The 25,672-nt window shown below is 33.3% G+C and overlaps 2 protein-coding genes and 1 long non-coding RNA gene across 4 annotated transcripts in view; 2 read left to right on the forward strand and 1 right to left on the reverse strand.

Moving 5' to 3' along the window:
• LOC134279494 (fibrous sheath CABYR-binding protein-like) overlaps window positions 1-11,778 on the reverse strand; it is a 65,096-nt gene extending 53,318 nt beyond the window's left edge. The window contains exon 1 of the mRNA XM_062761926.1: window positions 11,767-11,778. The gene's annotated coding sequence lies outside the window, so the exon portion shown is untranslated. The remainder of the gene's footprint in view (window positions 1-11,766) is intronic.
• On the forward strand, window positions 381-6,155 carry LOC134279541 (uncharacterized). Its single transcript, XR_009994670.1, has 4 exons — window positions 381-534; window positions 2,256-2,280; window positions 5,638-5,691; window positions 6,078-6,155. It is a non-coding gene; the product is annotated as an uncharacterized LOC134279541 (long non-coding RNA).
• A 7,662-nt stretch (window positions 11,779-19,440) lies between the features above and the next one.
• On the forward strand, window positions 19,441-25,610 carry LOC134279548 (uncharacterized). Of its 2 annotated transcripts, XM_062761963.1 has the most exons (10): window positions 19,441-19,536; window positions 21,849-22,003; window positions 22,633-22,750; window positions 22,863-22,963; window positions 23,419-23,560; window positions 23,720-23,814; window positions 23,983-24,088; window positions 24,184-24,268; window positions 24,442-24,652; window positions 25,205-25,609. In XM_062761963.1, exons 2-10 carry the CDS (start codon window positions 21,857-21,859, stop codon window positions 25,340-25,342), a joined length of 1,143 nt encoding a protein of 380 aa, XP_062617947.1. In that variant the 5' UTR covers window positions 19,441-19,536; window positions 21,849-21,856; the 3' UTR covers window positions 25,343-25,609. The 2 variants fall into 2 exon arrangements, with proteins under 2 accessions (XP_062617947.1, XP_062617940.1); XM_062761956.1 differs by lacking the exons at window positions 19,441-19,536; window positions 21,849-22,003 and adding an exon at window positions 22,253-22,463 and having other exon boundaries at window positions 25,205-25,610.
• Window positions 25,611-25,672: the final 62 nt, after the last annotated feature.

The following is a 25,672-nucleotide window of genomic DNA, read 5'->3' on the forward strand; positions in this document are numbered from 1 at the left end:
TTGGCCACTGATCCCAACTCTGAGTTTTCTGGTGGTCTGTGTTTGTTCGCTCGAATTTTGTAAAGTTTCATGGACTTTTGAGCTTGAATACTGATTGTTATCTACATATAAATTCATGCAATGAACATATATGTATACATGCACATTTTCTACTATTAAAAATTATTCATGAAAATAAAATGTATTTATATAATTTGTAATTATTTTTTTTTAAACTATGATTTAAATCTTCCCTAAACTAGTCACAACTATAGGGAGAACATGTTAGTAAATTAAGTAATTTATAATTTAAAAAGAAATATGATACTGCGAATTTTTTATTTTTTTTGGCTGATCCACTGTGGGATCCGAAACCACTTGGCGCGAACGGGTATAGGGGCGAAACAACTCAGACTCAATATTTAGCTGGTTCCCCTTACGTAAGCTTACGTGGAAAGCTATAAATAAGCACTAGATCACAGAATTTCCGCTGAGCTGAGGCATTCATAGAGCCCCAAGATAGAAGATGACGCTAAAAATTCATATTACTTATTGGTTTGTATAATTTTTGTTATTATATTATTATACAGTTCTAGTTTATATTCCGAATTTTCTCTGGCAGGGAGCAACTAGCGCGGATAATGTATTTTTCTGCAACATTACTTTACATACCAACAACTCAATAGTTGAACTGTTCTATGACACCCTTGAACAATTTTTAATAATAAAAGAAAATAGATGTACAATCAACTTGTACAATATAAGTAAGAAAATCATATGATGAACTTATGATTTTCTTATTTACAATGTACAAGTTGATTGTACATCTATTTTCTTTATTGATGCGTAGAGAAATGGTAGGTTGTCTTGCTGATTTAGGAAAAGAAGTAGGATCAGAGACATATAAAGCCTATATGTCTCTGGTAGGATGGATACTTGGCTGGGAATGACTCCCAAATTGGCAAATTATACATTCTCAATGTTCTAGTTGTATACTAGATAGAATGTTCTATCGTTAAAATGATATTGTCCTACGGACCCAGTTGAGGGCCTGTACCGAGACACAGTTAGATTATTCTAACTAGTTGTATACTAGCTGCAAATCTGTAACTTGCTGGATTGAAAAAAGAAATGGGATGGATGACCAGAAAGCTACAGTGCCATGCAAAGCAATATTTGTAACAATATATATTGCACACAAAAAGTTGCGCTTGGTTCTAGATTAATTTCTCCAAATTCTTACCTCAGTTGCAAAAAAGATAAATTTTGAAAAATTCCTTTCTCCTCTTTCAAGTACCGGTACACTTGGTTGACATCTGCATAAAGGGCATTTGACGGCATTATCTTGCAAACCAAAACGGCATAATAAACAAAAAAGCAAAATTGTTGATAGGACCAAGAGCGTAATGAACATGGATTTTCCACACCATTTTGGGAATGTCAGTGAGTCCCTAGCCCTTGGAATTGGGAATTTACCAAGTGAACATTTTATCTGTTATTGGGAAATTTTATAGCGTGGTGTTTTTCAAGAAATATACAATGCTAATATACAAATATGATTGATAAATTTGATCTTTTCCTTAATTGCTCAAAACACGGGAGATAACTCGGTGCATTTATTATGAACAATTCAGATTGGAGAGTTTGGATTGTAAACATGGCGTGTAAATTTGAAGCAAGAAAAAATACGTTGAGAAACTAAGTTAAATTTTCGTCTTAATATGGGTTATTTTTTAGGATTTAAAGCATATACAAACTCAGCCTTTCAGCACAATTCCTTTAAGTTTTGTACTCCTCAAAATCATTCTGGAGCAGATCCATTCTTTTTTGCTACATTGCAATTAATTGGGACATATATTATTCTAAATGGTGTGTCCTGAGACACTGATTATAATCTAACTACAAATGTAATTACAAAATGTAGAAACTCGCTTCAATTTTTTTCTGCATCTACTTGTACAGCAAAACATGCTAATATAACGAAATTCAAGGGATGAGAGAATTTGCTTCATCTATAAAAGCATAATATTCTTTATCCCCTAAGTTTAAAATATATTTTTAAAGTTATGGGGAATGAAACTTTGCTGTAAGCATAATTTTATTTTAAGTGTGCTCGTTATAAGTTTTACTGTATTTTAAAAGAAGAATGACTAGTGAGTACATGTAAATGGACCTAGATGAACATGAACATCAATATTAAGTCTGATGATAAAGCATTTGACATGCTTATTAATAAACTCTTACTGTGAAAATAAAAATGATTTTTTTTTTTGCAGTGGTGCATGAGGATACGCCCCCAAGGTAAAAATGTTTTGTTATTTGTAAAATAAATACCAAAAGAGAACACATTCACACATTTATGTAAAGTACAATATTCATCTCAGTTTATTCTTTAGCTTTACAACAGTCAACACAGTTTTACATAGTACGAGGGGTGATCAAAAAGTTCGCAAACTATCTCTATATCTACAAAACCACAATTCAGATTAGAATGAAATTCGGTACACACATAGCCATACACAAGGTCTATAAATAGCATATGCTGAATAAAGTTTCTCTCCTTGTTTGTGACGTCACAATGTGAAAATGACGTCACTATTTAGGTCACTTGTGACGAAAAATGGTTGTCTCAGTCGAACTCGTTCACCAAACGACTGTACAATTTATTGTAATATCTTAGAAATCCCTCTACAGTATCATATAATAATTTGTACACAGTTTATTGAGATAAATGAGTTCCTATAAATTCAATTAATGATTGGATTAATCGTTTTAGTGAAGGAAGGCTGATGGTTAAAAATGATACTTGTCATCTTGCCCAGTGAAAGCAAGTTTGAAAAGATATGTATTCTTAATTAAGCAATTTGCTATCAAAGACCTCCAATTAGCACTTTGAAAAATAGTTGAATATTTGAACAATGATATAAGTATTAAATACCTAAGATATTGTTTTCTTTAGATTTTAAATGTATTAGATGATAAAAAGGATGCACCCATTCTATATCCACCTTGAATAAAGGTCTCTCCTGAGACAGAAGATTTGTGTTTTAATGGTCGCCATGCTTATTTTTGGAAAGGATGTTATCTGTTGCCGAGATATGACCATTTCTGACAAATTAACTGTTCTTGTCATAAAAATTAACTCACATGGAAAGAAATATAAAACTCGGAAAAATCTTTTAACTTTTGTGACAGAACGCTACGGAGGGGGTCACGTGACCGCCAATATCACGTGATTCGCGCATGCGCAGAACGGTGGTTGATGTGCATTAAAATCGGGGAGGATTAATTTAAAATATAATCAACATTAAAACCAAATATCAGGGCTCAAAATAAATATTCAAAAAACGAAAATGATATGGATTGGTAGTAAAAAATTTTCAAAAGATGTATATCATCATTCTAGGTGGAAGTTAGACTGGAAAAGCACAACTTTTGATCTTTTAGGGATTAAGTTTTCTGTAAATTTAAAAGACATGATTAATCTTAATTATACATCAAAGTTAAGTGAAATTAAAAAGGTATTGAATCAGTGGAAACTAAGAAAATTAACCCCCATTGGTAGGTTAACTGTAATTAAGACATTGATTATCCCTAAATTAAATCACTTGATTCTTACTTTACCTAATCCACCATTAGAAATTATAAAAGCTTTTGAGGATGAAATTTATTTTTTTCTTTGGGGAAGTAAAGTCCATAAAATAAAAAGAAATACTATAATTCAAGACTACAGGGATGGTGGCCTTAGAATGGCTGATTATTCAGAGTTTATAATAGCATTAAAATCAAGTTAGATAAGAAGATTAATTCACTCTGATTCTAAGTGGGTAAAATTATTTCAATCACAAATAAACATAGATATTATAAATCTTTGGTTAATGGGTACAGACTTTACTGCTAAATTATGTAAAAAAATAACAAACACTTTTTGGGTAGATGTCCTTAAAAGCTGGCTCAAAATGTGCTATGCAGAGCAAGAGAAAAATAAAAATATATTCCAAGAACACATATGGTATAATCCAAAAATAATCATGGGTGGGTCTTCTGTCTTTCTTAAAAGCTACTTTAATGCTGGTTTTGTTTTCATAAGTGACCTGTTCAACTTAGACAAGAATTTCTTAAGTTTAGACGCTTTTAAAGACCTTGGTGTAAAAACAAATTTTGTTGAATTTTCTGGTTTGAAACAGGCTGTGTGTGACAGATTTGTTAGCAAAAACCAAATGAATATATTTTTTTCTTATGGTCCAAATTTACCCAGTTCTGTGAAGATGTTTTACATTAATATGAAAGGCTGTAAAGATATGTATGACATTCTTATTAATAGAAAGAAAGAAACAAGTACTTCCATTTTAAAATGGAATGAAAAGGGATATCTATTCACCATGCAAGAATGGAGTAAAATTTTTGAACTCCCATTTAAAATTACCAAAGAATCTAAACTGCAGTGGCTACAATTTCAAATTTTACATAGAATAGTTCCAACAAATTTATATCTTTTTAAACTTAAGATAAAAGAATCTCCAGCATGCAGTTTCTGTAAGACTGACATTGAGTCAATTGAACATCTTTTTGTTGAATGTAATTTAGTAAAAGAGCTTTGGAGTGATATTGAAGAGTGGGTTTTGTGTAAGTTTAATATATCTTTAATTTTTGACAGAACAACAATATTATTTGGCAAACATAAGAATAAGGATGCCCATAAAGTGCAAAATTTGATGACACTGATAATTAAGAATTATATTTTTTTGACTAAATATAAAAATCCTTCTGTTCTAAGTATAATGACTTTAAAAACAATTATTGAGGAAAGATTCTTGATTGAGAAATTTTTACTTTTGAAACAATGTAAATATACAGAGTATGAGAATAACTGGCAGAGCATCTGTGATATGATATGATTCATTTGTACAAGTCTACATTTACATATGTATTTATGAATTTTTTCAAGAAACAAATCTTAATCTTTACACCCCCCTTAATGTAAAGAAAAAAAAAACAACACTATGCCCCCTATATATTTTTTGTTTTTGATTTTCTCTTTTTAATGTTCTTTTCTCGCTCCCTCTCTCTTTCCTCTTCTCTTCCTTTTTCTATCCTGTATATTAAAACAACTTTCACATGTGTTTAATTAAATGTGAATTTATGTATGTGGATGTCCTTTAGTAAATTTAATACTTGTATATGCTATCTATAATAGATACTTGAAGGAAGATATATTTGTGAACATACTTTTGTATTAAATGTGAAAGTTGAAATAAAATTTAAATTAAAAAAAAAAAAAAAAAAAAAAAAACCAAATATTGTATCTTGTATGGAAGTTATTCAATTAGTTTGCGAACTTTTTGATCACCCCTCGTAGTCAAATATTGTGCATGTCTTGGTACTAACTTTCATTAATTTATTTTTCAAACTCTTGAATTTGTACAAGTAGACAGGTATTTTACATACTGCAGTGCTACACCATGTACATGTTTCAGTAGTGTTGTTGCAATAGCTAGTTGCTGACTATCAAAAAATCCTCAATGAATGAAGGCAGCAAGTCAGCAACAATTGATAGAAAATTTTAAAATCGATGGTCACTAATTTTTTCAAAGCATTTATTTTTTTATGAGCTGCTTTATCTTCTGTCATTAAAAAGAAGATCAATTTTCATTTCAGTTTCGCAAAATTAAAGCGGAACTTGAGAAAGAATTTGGCAATGACTTGGAAATAGTAAGTACCTGTTCAGTTTACCTTTCTTTTCATCAGGTTTCCTATCTGTAATAAGGCCTCGCATCTCCAATTTTTTTGTCATTTATATAAATTTAAATGGAAGCATCCTGAGGTTGCATAGGTTTAAGTTTGTTCAAACCATGACCCCTGGGGATAGAATGGGGCCACAATGAGTGATTTGAATTTTACGTAAGAGTGTATGGAAAAAAGAATCTGCTTATGAAGAACAAGATGGGCTATAATTACTGTAACTCATGTGAGCCCATGGACCTCTTGTTGCATCTTTCTGATGAAAATTGCCATGGAAATATAAAATATTTTTCTGCAATTAATTCATGTCTAACGTTGAATATAAGATAATATTTTTCTTCTTTTTTTATCATCAGACAGGGGAGGGAACTCCAACCACTACAGGTTGGCTGGAGGTCCAGATTGTAGGAGGGGAACTTCTCCATTCCAAAAAGGTATTGTTATAGTCTTTTCCCAAGAATTAAGAATTAAAGAGCCCCCCTTTCCAGTTTTATATACTATAAGTGATCGTATCTGGGTAATTTTGGGTATGTAAATTCTTTTTTAAAAAAGATAACTAAAAAAGTAATACATATATATACAAATTTTTGTTCCTGTGTTTGCGAATTTTGTAATAATTACTGAATGAATTTAAACAGAATGGGGATGGATATGTTGATACTGATGCCAAGATGGAGAAGATCAAGGCAGGTGTCAGGAAGGCTCTAGGAAAGTAGGGGATTCGTTGCATGTGGTGGTAAGATACAGCCATTATTACTCTTAGATTATTTTCATTTGATTTGAACGTATTTTATTATATACTGAAATATAAATGGATATGGCAACAGGCATAGCCTATATAAGCCCTCTCCACAGTAATATTATTTTGACATGGAGACAAAATGTGAAATATATTAAAGCTTAAATATGTGTGTAATCATTTTGCAGCTGATGAGAAGTGGTGGAGAAATAAAGAAGAATCACCCATGAAGGGTCACATCAAAACTGACTACTCTGTCATGCTGTGACCTGGAATAACTAGAGAGGAACCTTTGTTTCTGCACCATTGAACATCAACACTGCTGGATGTGAAAGATGCTTTACCTCATTCACAGTGTCCTCAAACTTTTCAGCATTAGGTGTTCCAATAGGATTGATGAAGACATTTGTTTTTATATATTTTCCTTTTGTTGTACTATCTATACAAGTGTAAGACATATATGCTAGGAATCTCAGGAAAATCGATTATTTATAATAAATTTGTATACTTCAAACACTTAATAAATATTACTTGTTCATAAGATATGCAAACAAAACATGGTAAATTATAAAGTACCAATGCACTGTCCCGTGGTATCTTTTGCAATTTAGTGGAATATAGCTACTCAGTATGTATGTGTGTGGACATGTATATATACGTGTATGTATGTATGTGTTGGTATGTATAAAAAAAATATATATATATATATATATATATTTTTCATTTCTGTGTATGTATATCTCTGGCTTTTTTGCATTATGGTACACGGTGGTACTTCTTTATATATTTTTAATTACAATATGTATTTAAAGTTCACATGTTAGCAATTATTTCAACTTATGAACCATGTGTAAATTATTAAGTATATACATGTACTAAGAACACATCACATCTTATTAATAACTATTATATGCTCTGTTTAATAATCATGTATGTAATATGCCCACAAGGGCCCTGATCTGGAATAAATCTATTCTATTCTATTCTATAATAAGTATTTCAATGATTTTGATAGAGATTATAAATTCAAATCTTTGGTGTTTTTTTTCAGAGACAGTTTTTATAATGTTAAAATTAGATTTAATATGCTGACTCTTGTTATCTCCCTTGTGATGTAAATATAAAATTACGTATATTGACTTTCAGAAATTTCACTCATTCCAGGTTGTAACATGTTCTGAGCTTTATGATTTTTTTTCAAATAGGCTATAAAAGACTGGAATTTTATCTTTTATTTTTCATTTGACCTTATTAAAGATTTTTAAACTAAACTTGATAGTTTTTGTATGAGTGCGTTTGTGTGGATGTACAAAATTGAATAAGCCCATAAACGTTGTAACACAAATTCACATGCCAAGTTTACATAATTCAAGGCATGGAAGTATCAAGATCGATGCAAATTTTTAATATTTTATACTTTCTTGAACCACACGATGTGAACATCTGTCCTAACCATAATGTTAATGTTTTGTTTCATTCTTGAAAATTTTCCTTTCCACGGAAATCAATTTCATTGACTAGGGCTAAAATGCAAGAAACAAAAAAATCATGAGTTTCCAAAAAACTTTCATATTTTAAGGTATGCCATGCCATTTAAGAAGAATAGGTTAAATAAAGTTAATATTATGTGTGTGACGGACCAGACCAGGATTTGCTTGCTGGTCGCCATTTAGTTCAGTTGGTAAAACGCCTCAATGACAGGGGATTCAGGAGTCTTGGGGTTCAAATCCTGGTGTGGTCGGTCACATTTTCTCCTCCTCCTGTTACATAATGTGCTGTGATCATGCACTTGAATATGACAGGTGAAAGAATTGCCAAGGAAGAGTCTGGATTAGTTTTGGCAGTTGGACGAGTTTGAGGTTTTGATTTGCTGATGGCCAGATACTGCTCAGAAGGGTACCTGAATGGAGATTCAGGGGGCCTGAGTTCCAGTCTAGCTTTGGCCCTTTGCATATCTAATACTGTAACAATGGTTTGCTGTATCAATGATTTATAAACTGAATTCCATTCTAAATTTAATTTGGACAAAAAATATCATTGACTTATTGAGTGTTTTGCAGTTTCAATACAAAACTTAGAGGAAACTGTCCAAAATCGAAAATCCTCTTGGAGGGAGGTATTTAAAAGTTCAAAAAAGGGGCAATAGGCCTTTTGATGGACGTTTTCAATAGTAAAGACGTTGGGAAAAAAGTAAAATTGAAATATACTGAATGAAAATAAAAACGCATGAGACGCCATATGAATTTCAATAACTCATGAATTAGCAGTCAAAATTACATAAGAATTTGGTCACTTGTTTATTAAAGATTTTAAATGTTTGATAAGTTAACAATGTTGTAAAATGCCTTCGAAGTAATAGCTCTAATTTACTTCAAAAGTTTTCTTTTTCCTTTCAGTATATAATATAAATTAAGTGAAAGTGAAATATGCATTCGCCATATTAGGCAAATCGGCTTTAACAGATATTTGCTATCAAACTATATTGAGCAGAAAATTTACAGGCGAGAATGTGAATTATTGTTTACTTTGTGAAAGTGCACATGCAAGGATGTGTCAATCAAAAGCTTTCCGAAATTAGTAGTTTCAATAATTTCCGGATAAAATAAGTTCTATAGTGTATTTTCGTGTGAAATGTCATAGCAACATGTAGCCCTCTCCTTTTTTTTTGGGGGGGGGGGGAGGAAAGTTTTGTTCTTGAAACAGTGTAAAAATATGTTAGGAACACACGGTTAGTAATATTTTGAGCTGAAAATAAAAAAAAAAAATGGAGAAATAAATCGACAAACAGCGTGATTTCTGGTGCGCAATAAATATATATATGTACTGTTTTCAATGGGTGGCATTGTAGCTCTCCGGTCTGTCAATGTAATTTTTTCGGAGAGCTACAGTTCTTCAGCTTTCGGACGCAAGTACTCCACTGAAGTAATATGTTACGCTACAACTCCATATCATTATTCGTACAGAATTCGAAAAAAGTGGTGAATTGACACTGTTTGGAGCATGCTTCTGATGAGTCCGTATAAACCTAAGTCCCGTGACTCAGTAGGTGTGGGTACGGAAAAGATCCCTAATTGCTCAGTGACCCAAAGCGCCAAGCATGCGCGGATCTAGAGGGAATATCGCAGAGTGATCTAACCAAGTAAAAGTGATCTTGGACCACCCATAGACTACACAAATCCGTCGCAGAAATGCGAATCTATGTGAAAGCATAATTGTGAAGCTTTAAAAAGAAAAGTCAACGACCCCCCCCCCCCCCTTCCCCAGCAAAATACGAAATATATTTTTCACGTTTTGGAAATGAGTTTTTTTTTTTTTTTTTTGCTTGTCAAGAAATTTCTGGGGTTGGAAATTTTTTTTTGACTGGGGTGGCCCCCCCCCCCCCTGGAAAAAATTCCCGGATCCGCGAAGTATAGATCTAGATTAAATTTGCAGTCCTCAATCCACCGGTAACGATTGCGACTCAGCATGACTGATATTTTCTCCAAATGGACGTTAAAGAAACAAAAAATTAAGAGGCGAATGGGAAGTAGGTAGAAAATTGCTGTAAAATTGTGTCGGAATATGGCCTGAACCTAGCCGGAATATATGGCCTGAACCTAGCTTGAAAAGTCGATACATAACCAACGACCATCCTTTAAACGCCAAGAGTGCTGAGTCAACACGTGACAGTTTGACCAAAACGGCAACGTGTTGACTGCGGACCCGCGCTGGCATTGCAAGGATGACCAAATGACAGGCATGGGCATAACCAAGCTTAATTGTATAATAAAATATAAGTTTATAGTATTATCGAATATATGTACTTTTAAACAATTAAATAAGCTGGGGAGAGCCTACATGAATATCACGGTATTTCAGACACACCCTGATGAGTCCTACGAATATGGCTATAGTATACTCTTGCTGCTCCGAAAGGAAGAGATTGGTGGGTTTGGGGCTGCTGAATAGTTGATTCAGGGTGAATACTTGGTCACGTGGGACCGAGGGGGAGCATCCCCTCACCCTAATACGCCAAGTTTTTACCAGTTATTTCATTTAATTATTTTGCCGAGGAAAGAATCACGCAAATATATACTGAAAGGAAAAAGAAACGCATAGTAAACTTTTGAATTAAATTAAAACTATTTCTTCGAATATGTCTTCCAGATTTGTTATTAAACATTTTAATTCATCTTTAATCAACAAGTTTCCAAAATCTTGTGTGACTTTGGCTGATACTAGTAATTCATGAGTTATTGAAATTGATATGTCATAGGGCCCGTCACCGTCATGCTTGGTTAGAAACCTTTTAATTTTTTTACGATGTCTTTGACTCAATGCATTGTTTGGCACTAAAAATTGTGATCACAAAATTATCATCATCAATATGCGTGTTTTTTTTTTTTTTTTGGCTTTTTATCACTTTACCCACGTGACACCATACATTCCATGGTTGAGTAGTTTTTGACCAGCAATTTTAGTGCAAAGTAACCAAAATACACATCTGACCAATTTTCATAATTTTCGGCCACATAGTCAAAATATTTTTTGCATATTATGTTTCCATGCGTTTCTTTGTCCTTTCAGTGTAGTATTAAGCACAGAGGCAGCTATTAACTGAGTGACTATATAATAACAAAATTATAGTGCACTCATAGTCGCAGACCCAGGCGACCCCCACTCCACTCACCATTTGGATAATATATATTATCTATGATCTATTGTCAATTTTAAAACAACATATGAAGTTATCACCAGCTTGTGGTGTTTACTTCTCCCAGCTTTACTTATTCGCTACTCAATACATCTATAGGCGTCGGAACGGGGGGGGGGGGGGGGGGGGGGGTCCCCCCACTTTTTTTGAAAATATATGCATAAATAATATAGGCCTTGAAAAGTGGGGTTTACCATTTTTTGTTGGTTTAGCCCCCCCCCCCCCCCACTTTCAATTAGCCCCCCCCCTTTCAATTTGCTTCCGACCCTATGCAATAGCATGCTCCGAGTTAGATAAAGTTTTAAACCTCGTTTAAAGTCAGCAATGTGGTCGTTATAATGACTTTGTGAGCAAATATGTATAACTTATCATTGGTTACTATGAGTATTTTGTCTGACTTGTCTCATACAAATTATAAGGCCTTAATTGTTTTTATACTGAATTTGGCTACGAAATATTCGGACTTAAAGGGCTCACGGCGGGTGTGACTGTTCAACAGGGTCGGATGCTTACTGTTTACTAGTATTGCGCCTGATCCCACCTATGAAGTTTCCAGTGATTCTTGTTTTTGTGACCTCTTTACATTTTTTTGATCGATCAATGTTCGTTGTCTTTCCTTTTTTCATTTAGTACAAAACTGCATGATTAGGTCATAGTGGCCAGTTTGTATATACAATGTATATCAACCACAAAATTTTATTGCCTTACTTAAAAGAATTCTAGAGTTCTACATGCTGACAAGAGAGTACAATTCTCAGTTAATCTTAGTCTTTTATTAAGGCGTGGCATTCTCGGCGTTACACAATTAGCATCTGAAATTTACACAGCTTTCATTCACTGTTGAAAAATACATGGGATAGAAATTTGGGGAATGTCAACGAGTATAGATACAACGTCTCGTACGGCAAAGAGTGGGGTTTAAGTCGTCTCATCGTTTTCAACAACAATTCAAAGTTCGTGCTGTTATTTAAGGAATCACTGTCTAGTTAGTATAGTATGCCTGGGCATCAACAATAGTGGGAAACATGGGATAATTTGCATAACGGGCGAAGCCTGTTATGCAAAAATTATCCCATAATTCCCACTATTGTTGATGTCCCTGGCATACTATGGTTTGAACATATTTTATTGTATAAATACTATACAAATGGTTTGAACACAAGTTCTAACAACTTACTAGGTTCTCACCATACAACTGTCAATATATATACATAGGGAAAATAAGTGAAAAGGAATATTGACGTACAAACAAGTTTGTTAAATTGAAACATACATTTGTTACATAATTATGATAAATATATAATTATATAGATATATAGAGTGTAAGTGTTAGGCAGTAATAGTTAATTAAATCTACCAGAATCTCTTATAAATTTATGAACTGACTGAAAAATATATTTATTGATTTCTACATTTTGTGACTCATCTCCCCACAGAAGTAAATGACAATCAATAATGTTCAATTTGATATTTGGCTTCGTAAGACACAGTAAATCTCTGAATAGCTTTTCTCTAGCATATTGGTACTTATTGCAGACAAAGAAAAAATGATATGGGTCTTCTGGTGTACCACATGAACAGTTAGGACTCTCAATAATGTTCCTTCTATAAAGATCATAATTTAAAATGCAATTGTGTCGTAGTTTAGTATGTATGATATTAAGTCGTCTATTACCATGGGAGAAATAAGAAGGGGGGTCTGCTGGTTTTTTATGTATGTTATTTTTAAAGCTGCTAAAAGATATGCTGTTTCTAGTTGTGATACTCAGACTATTCCATTGGTTTATTGTATCAAGAACAAAAGATTTCTTGAATATTTCAAGTCTACATCTAGGAATAGTGTAGTCCTCTCTATTGCGTGTATCGTACTTTGATTCATTACGTCTTGTTGCGGGAAAAATACTTTTTAAATAATCGGGTACTAAGTTGTGATGTACCTTGTACATAGTATTAAGTTTTGCTACTTTTCGCCTATCTGCAAGAGGTTCCCATCCTGTTTCTGAATATAATGCATCTCTTGAAGCGATAATTGGTAACCCTGTAATAATTCTTGCAGCATAAAGCTGTACCATTTCTAATCGTTCAACATCTTGTAAAGAACACCCGTCCCAAACTATAGAACAATATTCAAGTAGCGGTCTAATGAATGTTATGTACATTTTAGATAAAGTTTTTCTACCGATATTGTATTTCAGCTTTTTTAAAAGACCTAGTCTTTGGTAAGCCTGTTTAACTATATTGTCTATATGATCAGACCAATTAAGATTTTGGCTCAAAAGTAAACCCAAATGCTTATGAGAGGTTATGTATTCTAGATTACATCGTTGAAATTGTAATTTTGGGAGATAATAATTGGATTTTAATGTAAAGAATAATGCTTTCGTTTTAGATGGGTTAAATTTCATAAGCCATTTGGAAGACCACTTGTCAAGAATATCTAAATCATGATTTAAAGTATATTCAATAGTTGCAACATTATAAGAGGAACTTTGCAACGAGTTGTCATCTGCAAACAATCTACACAATGAAATCATGTTTTCTGATACATCATTCACATAAATCAAAAAAAGTAAAGGACCAAGAACAGATCCTTGTGGTACACCAGCGTTAATGTTTCTGTTAGACGAAAAAATATCTTTGTACATAACTTTCTGTCTTCTATTACATAGATAACTCTCTATCCAGGTAAGAATATTTCCACATAATCCATAAGTTTTTAATTTAAAAAGTAAACCCTTATGCCATACTCTGTCGAAAGCCTTAGACAGATCACAAAATACCATGCAACAAAATTTTCCTTCGTCGATATTCTTAATTATAGTGTGATAAGTTTCAAGTAGTTGGTAAACGGTTGAGTGACCTGGCAAAAAGCCTGCTTGAAATTTGTAGAATAAATTATTCTGATGAAAGTAATTGTACACATGTTTAAAAACAATTCGTTCCATAATTTTGCTAACACAGCTCAACAATGATACCGGTCTATAATTAGTAGCTACTGAAGGATCATCTTTTTTAAACAACGGTAGTACATGAGCGATTTTCCATTTATCTGGAAATATATTTTCTGCCAGCGACTTATTAAATAACCAGCATAGCGGTTTAGACACAGAATTAATAGTAGATTTTAACATCTTGTGGCTTATTGCATCAGGACCTATTGCTTTATTGACAGGGAGTATTGATATTATATCGACAATTTCTTGCTCAGTAATTACTATATCACTTAGTGTGTCATTGCATAGGTAATACTGTGGTGGTAATTGTTTGTTAGAGTCATCAACATTGGATATAGAAGAAAAATACTTATTTAACACATCGACTTTATCATCATCTGAGAAAGCTATATTTTCTTCTCCGCTATCAGAAATGTATTGTATGGGTGGAATATCTTTGTTTGGTTTTACATGAAAAGCATCTCTTAGCATTTTCCAGTATAATTTAGTATTATTCACGCTCGCTTCAGATAGCTGAAGGTCCATGTTGTCATAATAATTCGATAGCGCATATTTTTTCATGTTATTGACTTGATTTCTGATTTTTCGATATTCAGCCTTATCCGATTCTTTCTTCGTTTTTCTTGCTATTTTATGTAATCTGTTGCGTATTCTAATATTTTTCCTGAGTACTGAGTCAAACCAAGGTTTATCTTTCGGACGAATTGTGACCGACTTTTCTGGAACACATTTTCGTACAGACGATAGGAAATGAGCAGTAAAGTTTTCCGTAGCAGTGTCAACATCTTGGACGTTATTTATTAAGCTGTCCCAATCGCAATCTTGAATTAAGGAATTGAGTTTTTCAAAATCTGCTTCTTTATATAGCCATACATTTCGCTTATACGCATGATTAATTTTGTAGTTCATGGTGAGACACACATAAGTCGCCCTGTGGTCGCTAAGAGTTGCGCTTACATTTAAAGTTCCTGACTCTGTAACGTCAATGCTTTGTGTTGTAAATATTGGGTCAATAAGTGTTCGAGAGGAATGCGTGATTCTCGTTGGCTCGCTGATTCTGTTGATCAGACTACAATTGGATATTATTTCATATATAATATGTGTGTGAGGAGTGCTTAAGAGATCAACATTTATATCACCAACAATTATTATTTTGTCGGAAAGTTCACTTATTTTATCTAAAGACCATGAAAAGTTTCTCCAAAAAGTGGAATCTGCGTGTGGAGGACGATATACGCAACATAAGAAGAGTTGAGAGGTAGGGTTATCAATTTCTAACACGACAGTTTCAATATTGACAGGTTCGAGATCCATTCGTCTGTGAGCTCGAATGTTGTTACTTGTGTAAGTAATGACTCCGCCTCCGAAGGAATTTCGATCTTTGCGAAAAATACAATTAAAACCTTCTAAAGAAATATCACTATTCAAAATTTTGTCATCGAGATGCGTTTCAGTAAAGCACACAATATCAAAATCATTTACTATGGCTTTAAGTGGATCAATTTTGTTTCTGAGACTTCTGATATTTAAGTGTAAAATGTCAAGGACACTTTCATAAGTAGGGCCTGGGTTTGCTTCTATATCACCAGATATTAATAACAAAATAAAAGCAAAAAATTGCATGAAAAGGGATATGTGTACTGACAGATTTTTACCAAAATACAAACTTTTCAACAGAATTTTACTGGCATACTATACTAACTAGACAGTGATTCCTTCTATTTCCATTTCATTGTGAAATAAAATTGTAGATTTAGACTTTAAAAATGCAGACATAGATTTAAATTACACGAGGATTCTCATCCCATTTCAATAGTCCTCACCCACTGACGTCAAACACAACGGCAGCTGCATGAATTTTTCATGCATATATTTGGCCTCCTTAGCGTCAGACTCGGAGACAGATGCGCATGAGATTTGCATGGCATATTAGGCCTCCTTAACTCCTGACCTATTGACCTGCTTAATTTACATTCCGGTAGAATTATCAAGAAATTAACTCCCCTAACTTTCAAAGAGTTATCAAAGAGAGAAAAATTAGAAATGGAAACATTAATTTCTTAACCAATGAGAATCTATTCGCCATTTGACAGACGCTTATTGCGTAGCGCCGAGAATGCCACGCCTTAAGTACTGAAAGTCCAAGGTTAACTGAGAATTGTACTATTGTAAAGTTCCAGACCAGTATAAGATGTATTTATTTTGACCACAAACTTTTTTGTCTTGTAGAATTAAAGAGTTCTAAAAGTTCATTGGAAATTGTACACGCATTCTCAATTTATAGTACCAATTCGATCTTGGGAAAAGAAAATTTAGTGAACTAAAATTAACACTTTTATACCTCATTTGAAACATGAAAGTGTATAGTTATTAAAAATCGCAATTTGATTTACATACTTCATGCTTTGTTTTGTTGGCCTCCTTCGAAATAAAAGCGGTTGGAGGGCAAATTTTTAACCAAGATATTTACGTGATGTTGAAAAGCCATATTTGGAAACGAAAGAATTTTTTTTAATACAAAATCAATATAATACACATCAAATTTTGTTAACTATAAACATTTATGAAACGTTTAAGCACATTTGTAAAAGGGGTGTAGAATCTTTGATTCAATTATTAGTAAAAATAAAACGGTTGTAATTTTCATTTAAATGAAATTATTGTCTTTTTATTTTAGCAAGTTTTATCACATCCGATGATAAGCTTAATAATGACAATATTTCCTAAAATGCTACATTAATTGATTCTTTATTAATCTGCTCAGAGAAACGCACATTATTTAGAATATAAAAAGGTTAAATATTTCGCCATTACCTGATTACGAAGTGTTTGTTAAATATCACGTAAATATCGCACATAGATATCATACAAAAATAAAAGTGTATTCGGGGAAAAAATGATTATATATTATTTCAAATTATTGAATTTTATGAATTTTCTTATCTATATATACGCTCTTTACAAAGGGTTGAATTGAAAATTCAAGTTATGATTTATCTATAGAGGACTCATGTAATTCATAACCCCCCCCCCCCCTTCCACCATTTAATCTGTTGATTATTTCAAAAGCAGCCACGTAGCATCGTTTTTTAAAGTGTGTGTGTGGGGGGGGGGGCAGTCAGAGAATTTTTTTACTTACCTGAAAAGTTGACAAGGCAAAAAAGGGGGGTGAGAAAACTTGCACAAAGTCGAAAATCCTAGAGGGGGAGGGGAGGCGAACTTTTGTCAATGCCAGCTACTTTCAGTACCAATTATTACACTACATTTTCCGTACATCACTATTAGTGGGGGTGGGGGGTAATAAGCCTTTCACTGAACATTTACTATAGTTGAAGTAAGGTTGGACTGCTCCCCCCCCCCCCCCTCTGTTGCTACATGTCTGAAATGTTTAATTGTTTGTGAAAACTTTATCGTCAAATCTCACAAATTAAACAAAGATCGCCCACCACCCTTAAAAGGTTTGTCAATAATCAAGTTGCATATCACATGTGCTCTATAGAGCAATATACATTCTATGTTCATATAACGTAAATTGAATTTTCAGTACCATTAAAGCATAGATGCATACGTTATATGTCTAAGCAATTCCAATGGGAAAATTAGGTGCACAATTTTATACATGTTAATATTTGTATTTCTTGCAAAGCAACAAAAATGGAAATGGATTCAATTTCAACCAGTTTCTTGACACCCAACACCCTCTTTTTTTACCCGATGTAGAACACCCCCCCCCCCCCCCCCCACTGCATGCAACACACACATTATATTTCCTACAAAAATGATTTTTTTTTCCTTCAAAATGTTAAGCTTGGTATACAATTCAGGTGTATATAACCATTTTTTTAAGTTGACGATACACTATCATTTCAAACAAACAGCAAAATACAGACTTGAAGAAAGTTTTGTTTCAGATTTACGTCCCGAATGATAAAGTGCATTACACTTGAAACTATATATATGCAATATTAACCAATTGCTCAAAATGGAAAGATTCAATCATTAAACCACAATTCTACTTGTGAATAATATTATGTCAGTTCAATTTTCAAATCACACGGATGCACAAGATATTGAGTGAAAAATGTTCACCTTTGCATGTGCACTTCAATTTGCATTTCTGCACTCTTGTTACAGAAAAAAAATGACATTTTAAGAAACAGTGTATATTTCTTTATGTTCTTAGTATTTACATCTTAAAGATTCACTCGCAAATCTGTTCAAACAGCTTTGGAAATTAATACTTATTTACTTTAAAACATGGTAACGTAAATATGGGTAACTTAAATATCTTTCTGAGATTTATCGTAACTTTTAATGCCATTGTTCAATTATTCCACTGTTAATTAAAGGCATATTCTAGTGCTTGAGTATAAGGCAATTTGACCCATAGGGAACAGTGTAGTTCTCTTACTTAATTTGTGAATAAATACTAACACGTAAATATCGTTGAATTTTTTAACCATTGGACTTATAAGAAAAGGGGGGCTATTGTTCATAAATACAGACAAAGAGTGTCCTTTTTACCATTCCATGCAATAGAAGAGGTGTTCATGATGTTAAAAAGTTACAACTTAGTCCTATTGAGTCAGTTTATCAATCCTTCCAGTCTTTTTGAATTTCCAAATAGAAAAGTAATATTTCTGCGGTGACATCAAAATTTGATAAATATATTAAAACTTTTAAAAAATTGTGACACGCATATGTGTGAAGGGTGTGATATTCAGAAAATATAACTCAAATGTAGGACAATCTTACTAAGAAAAAGATACGTAAATGATTTAAAACTTCTTTTTGGTTTAAAATAAAAACTACACTATGATCGGCGACAGTAACGTAAATATCGATTTCTGCTATAAAATGTGATTTTCTCCTAAGACAGTCATTCAAACTACAACAAACAATTGTTGCATTTTAATGAACAACCAACAATGGTTCATATGAGTGGCAGAAAATAAAATTTATTTGAAATATTATATTACTTAAAACGCGGTACATTATTTAAAGCGAATTGAGACTATAAATTGAGAATGCGTGTGTAATGTAGGTACCAATGATTAGGTTTCGATTCATTCGTGTTACGAGTTGACTAGAAACCTCATCCTTCACTGCTTACCGGTGTGTTTGATTTCACGACAAATTTTCCCAAGAAATGTAGTAAACTTCAATATACATAAGACATTAGCAGGTGTTGCACATTTATAATTTATTTTTTTTCCCAAAATATTTGTATCTCCTGTTTTCAAAAATAGAAAAACGTTAGCACTGGTCTACAGAAATATCAGCTCGCCAACTGAACGCGCCATGATTGTTTACAAAATAAGCGTTCGCAACCCATCGGAATGTTTCGCCCACTTTAAGGAAAACATCGAGAGAACGCTAAATACACTGACCACTTGATGGTCAGGTTGACCGTTGACTAGACAAAACAGGTAAGTAATTTTCTAACGGTATATTTAAGCGCTTATAAATCAACTTTCAATTGCATTGTACATGTATTTATAGCAAATGGAAACAGAAATGAGCTTAGTTGCTATTCATTAACACCAGGAAGGATACAGCCCACCAGTATAAACAAACGGCAATTTCGCAACCGATATTAATTTGAGGAAATACAAGAAGTGCTCTAGCCTTTTAATCAGGGACCTATATACTAAGTTAGTATAAAGGTCCCTGCAATGTCTGTAAATCAAGCTGTCAAGTTCTCTAATGAAAAAATCGAGTACGTCTTCCCGAGTCCCGACGGTCCCGGATTTTCATCAATATTTTTTATTATTGCTGGTATAAATTCCAAAATGCATAAAAGTTTCATTAATTATATATAGACTTGAGTCACTTCAGTCGTAATCATTATGGTTTAATTATTAATACTCCTAAACTGAGTTTATATAACAGACGTAAACTATACCTAATGATCCATGTGCGGATCTAGAAGGGGGTGGGGTGGGGAGGGTGTTATTAACTGTATATACATTCGTACTAAACCAAGTAAAATTGACATTGGATCCCCCCTTAGAAAACCCCAACCCCTCCTCGAAAACGCGGATCTATGCGAAATTGAATCCGCATCTGTGATCGCAGGGTTTTGAGCGATAAATTCGTCAATCATAATAAAACTTTAATTCATACTCTTAAACTATATAGTTAATTAACTTAATATTCATATTTACAATTAACTCACACTCTTTAACTATAATAGTTAGCTAGTATACATATTTACAAGTTTACGCCGTCTCTCGCGATGTGAGTGTTTTAGATTAGGTCATGGGCCGGTCAATTATGATAATCATGCGTGGTTATACACTAAAAATTCCTAATAATAGCTGCCTCTCACGACTGTCAGCGACAAATTTAACGCATATTTATTACCAACATTATATATAAATATATATAAGTGTTTCTCCCAAGAGAAAATTTCTGAAACAAAACATTTGTACTATAAGAATTGCAGCGCCCTGCTTTCGGTGTCTTAATCGTTAAGATGCAATTATTTATGGCATGCATATTTTAACAGTATTGCCTGTCTGTGTGTAAGTCCTGTCCATCATACAAGAAAGTGGCAAATTTTTGAAAAAATAAAAGTTTCTGTCTATATTAAAGTTTATTTAAGAGTGTTTCAACTGCAAGATAAAGCTTTAAACGTAATGGCCCAGATTAATTTTTTTTTGAAGGCCAGACTTCAAGGTCAAGAAGTAAGTAAAAATTGTTGATTAATTTTTTTTGTGCCCCCCCCCCCCCCCCCCCGTAATCGAAGAATCGGGTATATAGTTTTTGCTCTGTCCATCTGTCTGCTTACCCGTCTGTTTTTCTGTCTGTTAATCTGTTTGTCCGCAAAAACTTGAACCATTCCCATTTTTAGGCTATGGCTTTCATATTTCACATGTGTATTCCTTGTAAAAGTGGGTCAAATTCCAAAGTTAAGGTCATACGCAATGTAGTTTGAACTTTATTGGATTCTTCCCTGGAGTTGAAGAGTTCCACTACATGAAGGACCCGTGTGCAATACTTTTAATGTCTATATATGGATTTGTACACCTAGCTCTTCTAAAACAATTTTTTATGAAAAAAATCTGGAATTTATGTTTTGTAATTTTTGTACATTTTTCTTTGAACAATGCATTAATTTTCACAATTGTCACAAGGAATACACATGTGAAATAAGAAAGCTATAGCCCCAGGCAAAAGTTATAGGCAAGGTTAAAGGTTTTTGCGGACAAACAGCTAAACAGACTTATGGACGGATAGGGACGGACAGGAGGGCAAAAACTATATACCTCCGAATCTTCGAATACCGGGGCATAAAAAAACTACTTGAATTTCACAGCTGTAGGTTGAACTTTAAAGTCAAGGTGGATGGGTCAAAAACTACAGTATATTTTGGAAGATCTTATCACAGGGAATGTACAGGGCATATATGAACACACTTTCGCCCCACATTCAAAAGTTGTCATAATGTTAAATTTTTGTAAAAGTGGATCAAATCTCAAAAATGTTGTTACATTTGGAAAGTCTTATCACGGATAATATACTTGTGAAATATGAAAGCCCTATATTTTTCTCATTCAAACGTTATGACCAAGGTTAAGATTTCTGTGACAGACGGATAGACAGACAGACGAAGGGGATTTGATGTCCTCTCATTGTATTTTTGCGAATGCGAGTACAAAAATATGTTGCTAACTAATAAAAGTACAAAACATCACTCAATTAACTTGATTAATATTAAAGTAATCAACCTTTTCAGAGGACGACATGCCTTCGGAGTCATTTACAGATGTTCTTCCGGGATTCACAGGGGAGTGTAATCCAGATATTTTCAACCTGAAAGCGAAGCCGAATGTTACAGACAAGAAACCTGGCCAACTTCCGGACCATATGATAAAACAATACTTTGAAGATGTACGTTTTATTTATACTATAGTAGAATGGGTCATCACAGCTTAGAGATAAGCACACTAGATGTCTATGCAGTATGCACCCGTTAGTCTTAAGTGACCTTCAATGTCATTGATAAATATTAAATCGTTGTTTAAACAGTTCATAGGAGGTGGTAGTTTCAACAGTTATCTGGGGGAAGACTTCTTATTTCGTCCCATTTTTTTTATGATAAAGATAAAGAAACCAAGGACATTTGTTGTCAAATTATTGTTAAAAAGTAAAAGACGATATCGAATAGCTTTTGAAAATGGCGTCTGAACACTGGCGGGATTTTGGAAATGTTCAAAATGTTGTTAACGTGTTACCTGGATATACAGGAGAATGCCATCCGGAAATATTCAATTTGTATGCAAAACCGAGTGTTCAAGAAAAGAAATTAGGACAGCTTCCGGACGAAATGATCCGAAAATTCTTTGAAGATGTATTTGCTTTTCTTCTTATGCGGATTAGTATGGGTAGTGTGTGAACTACCACCTTGACGTTATGTATTTGCACCTTGAATAAAAATCATAATTAATTTCTGAATAGATGCAGATGGTCATAAGATTTTCAACTTAAGATATGGTTTATCTTTTCTCTTTTGAATAAAGGGTTATGTGATCGTGAAAGACTTCTTTACTAAGGAAGAATTGGAACCATGCAGAAAGGCTATCGAAAGATTTGTTGATCAGCTGGCTCAAAAATTATATGAATCTGGGCGAATAAAATGTAAGGAACTTGTACATACAAGTATCTAAAGTCTCTCACTCTCTTTGTCTCGATCTTTCTCAGAAAATGGGATTGCTGTCACCATGATTTATTTTTAAGTATTTTGTTTTAGCGCTCTACAGTGAGTACGGATTTTTTGAACGCTTGTCGAAGATTGAAAAAGACTTTCCTGGAGCTAACATAGTTCTACACAAATACGGAGTTTTGCCACAGGTATATACAACCTGTTTACAGGGTACTTTAAACTAATGTGTGATATCACAGTCAAGAATATCGAGTATATGGCCACTAGACTGTAAAAAAAAAGAGTTGGGAGAGACGAACAGAAAACTACAGTTGAATTTTTTTTTAAAAGTATACATGTATTTATTGTGCACAAAAAATCTTCACACGGTTGGAAAATTAATTTGCTCAAGGTAATTCTAAACTGCCTAAATCGTAGTGAACATAGTATTTAAACTATTTCAAAAGTTTTTAAAAAATATTTTTATTTTTTTTTATATTAATATTAGTCATATCATCCTTTGATTTTTTTTGGGGGGGGGGGGTGGTTGCGGCTTCCACGTTTATCTTTCCGCAAAAATGCGTTATCATTCCGTAATTTTATTTTACAATTCTGAAAACAAACAAACAAAAATATAAATTTCTGTGTATCAAATATATTTTAGGCCTTTAAAGATCTTTGGACCAATGAGCGTTTGCTGAACGTTGTGGAGCAGCTGATTGGTCCAGACATTGCTGGGCATCCAGTTTGGAATCTGCGCACTAAAACACCCCAGAACGAGGCTACAACAGTTCCTTGGCATCAGGGTAATGATGAATATTGGCACAGTCCAGACGACGAACTAATATTTACGCCAATTTTCCTGATAAAAAAATATTTGACCGTCTGCACGAATCGTGGAATATGCACAACTCATCCAAAATAAATTTATTTAAATAATAAAATTATTCATTATTTTGTCGTAGACTCTGCCTATTTGGATCGAGAATCGTACAAAGTCCTCCAGCCTACAGCATGGATTCCTCTTCTAGACGCCAATGCTGACAATGGATGCATGCAGGTCATTTATATAGAAATTCTTTGACAAGCAAAAAAAAAAAAAAAAAAAAAAAAAAAAACTTAAAAGATAGTGCAACTTTCCTTCACAGTTACTTTCAATTCGTCATTTATATGCATTGCATGTAACCAACTACTAGTATAATAAAGCATTTGCTTTCTACTAATTAAGGTTGCACACAGAGGTCACAAGACCGGTAAAGTTGCTCACCATCAGTGTTGCTACGGAAAGACGTGGTATGTTATGTTGGAGGAAGAGGAAATGGCCAAAACATTAGGTAAAGTCTTATAAGTTACTAGTACCCCTCAGACAAGATCAATTTAAATAAATGGATAAAATAATATTTGTAAAATATGTGTTCTGTTTCAACAGAAGTAGATTTGGACAAAGACATCATTACCTGCCCAGTTCCCTATGGTGGAATGTTACTGCTAAACAATATGATACCTCACAGAAGGTAAATCGTTTCGATTACATAGAATTGAATTTGTCGGGTTTTTTTTACATACTGATTGTTTCTCTTTTCTTATTGCAAATAATTGCTATTTTACATTGCTTTTAAAGTCTGTAGAGTATAGTAATAGACAAACAGGCCAAATTTACAATATTTATCATTTGTTGAATATTCAGCTTGCCGAATATGTCAGACAAGATCCGTTGGAGCCTTGATCTCCGTTGGCAAAAACCGGATTATCCCTGCGGATTTTATGGAATGAAGAACCACCTTCTTTTCAGGACGTCCAAGGATCCAGACCATAAGATCGACTGGACAGGATTTGATGGAGATGACCGCTGGTCTAAACAGAAGGAATCAGTCAAAGACCTCCAAGACGTACTTCCGGTAAAATCAATAAAATCTCAGTTCCTAGACAAGTAAATAATGACTATCTGTAATATATCTAAGAGGAGTTAGGTTTATAGACCAGAGCTTGTCGTTTTGAAAAAAAAACACTTAACAAATTGTAAACTTTCTATTATGTTCAAAATTCTTACCTTTTGCCATTACCCTAATAAATTTGTACGTTTTTCAATTACATGAACTTTATATTAATATTGAAAAACGTGAATAATGGAACTTTGCATGGTTAAAAATTATCTATTATACGTTTACATGTATATGTATAAATATGGATTTAGTTTTTGTTATCATTATTTGGGGGGGGGGGTGGGGGTGGGGGGTAGGGGTGGTGGGGGTGTTGTACCAAATTTTCAATATTTACATGTACCTGTAAGCTTGGAAATGAAACCTTAAAGAGAAATGTACATTCAATTGTACTACATGTACCGGTATATTTCAGGTTCAACAAAAATATTTACGTCTTGCACTGGTAAATATAAATCAAAGTTAAAATATATCTATACTGTATTCTTTTGGTTATTTTCCCGCCAACAGAATGTAGAAGACGCAGATTTTGACACCACTATCCAGGGTCCATGGATGAAGAAATGGGACCTCGTCCATCATAACCAACACACGGCCAAACTGGACGAAAGCAAACAGCTCTCCTGGCACGCCCCCACCAAAGCGTAACTTGGCCTACTTATAATATGCTTCACATATTTCATATTTGACTATATCATTTACAATACGGACATTATAAACATAGACTTAAATTTTTAGGTCTCTATTATAAACAATGAATGATTTTCAGAGAGATATATACGCATTTTATACTGGTTTTAAAAAAATTACATGTCAAATTTGTATTTACATGTGGGTATCTTTCTACAGGCATATATATTTAAAATATATTTCTAATTCTGAATAAATTTATAAGTCACAAATAGAAATACTTTTTTTTAAGGAATAAAACTGTTTGAAAATTGTAAAAATGGATGTTTGTTGAATGACTTGACTATG

This window comes from Saccostrea cucullata, unplaced genomic scaffold (genome assembly GCF_032062105.1).
Source record: "Saccostrea cucullata isolate Sc308-1 unplaced genomic scaffold, CSIRO_AGI_Scuc_v1 ctg1215, whole genome shotgun sequence".
Classification (NCBI taxonomy): domain Eukaryota; kingdom Metazoa; phylum Mollusca; class Bivalvia; order Ostreida; family Ostreidae; genus Saccostrea; species Saccostrea cuccullata.

What these genes read in the sequence shown, in the direction of transcription:
- LOC134279548 (XM_062761956.1), top strand. Translation starts at nt 22,290, where the DNA reads ATGGCGTCTGAACACTGGCGGGATTTTGGAAATGTTCAAAATGTTGTT. An exon ending in TCCGAAAATTCTTTGAAGAT is followed by an intron (nt 22,464 to 22,632) that starts GTATTTGCTTTT and finishes TTTTGAATAAAG; the next exon opens with GGTTATGTGATCGTGAAAGA. An exon ending in AATACGGAGTTTTGCCACAG is followed by an intron (nt 22,964 to 23,418) that starts GTATATACAACC and finishes AATATATTTTAG; the next exon opens with GCCTTTAAAGATCTTTGGAC.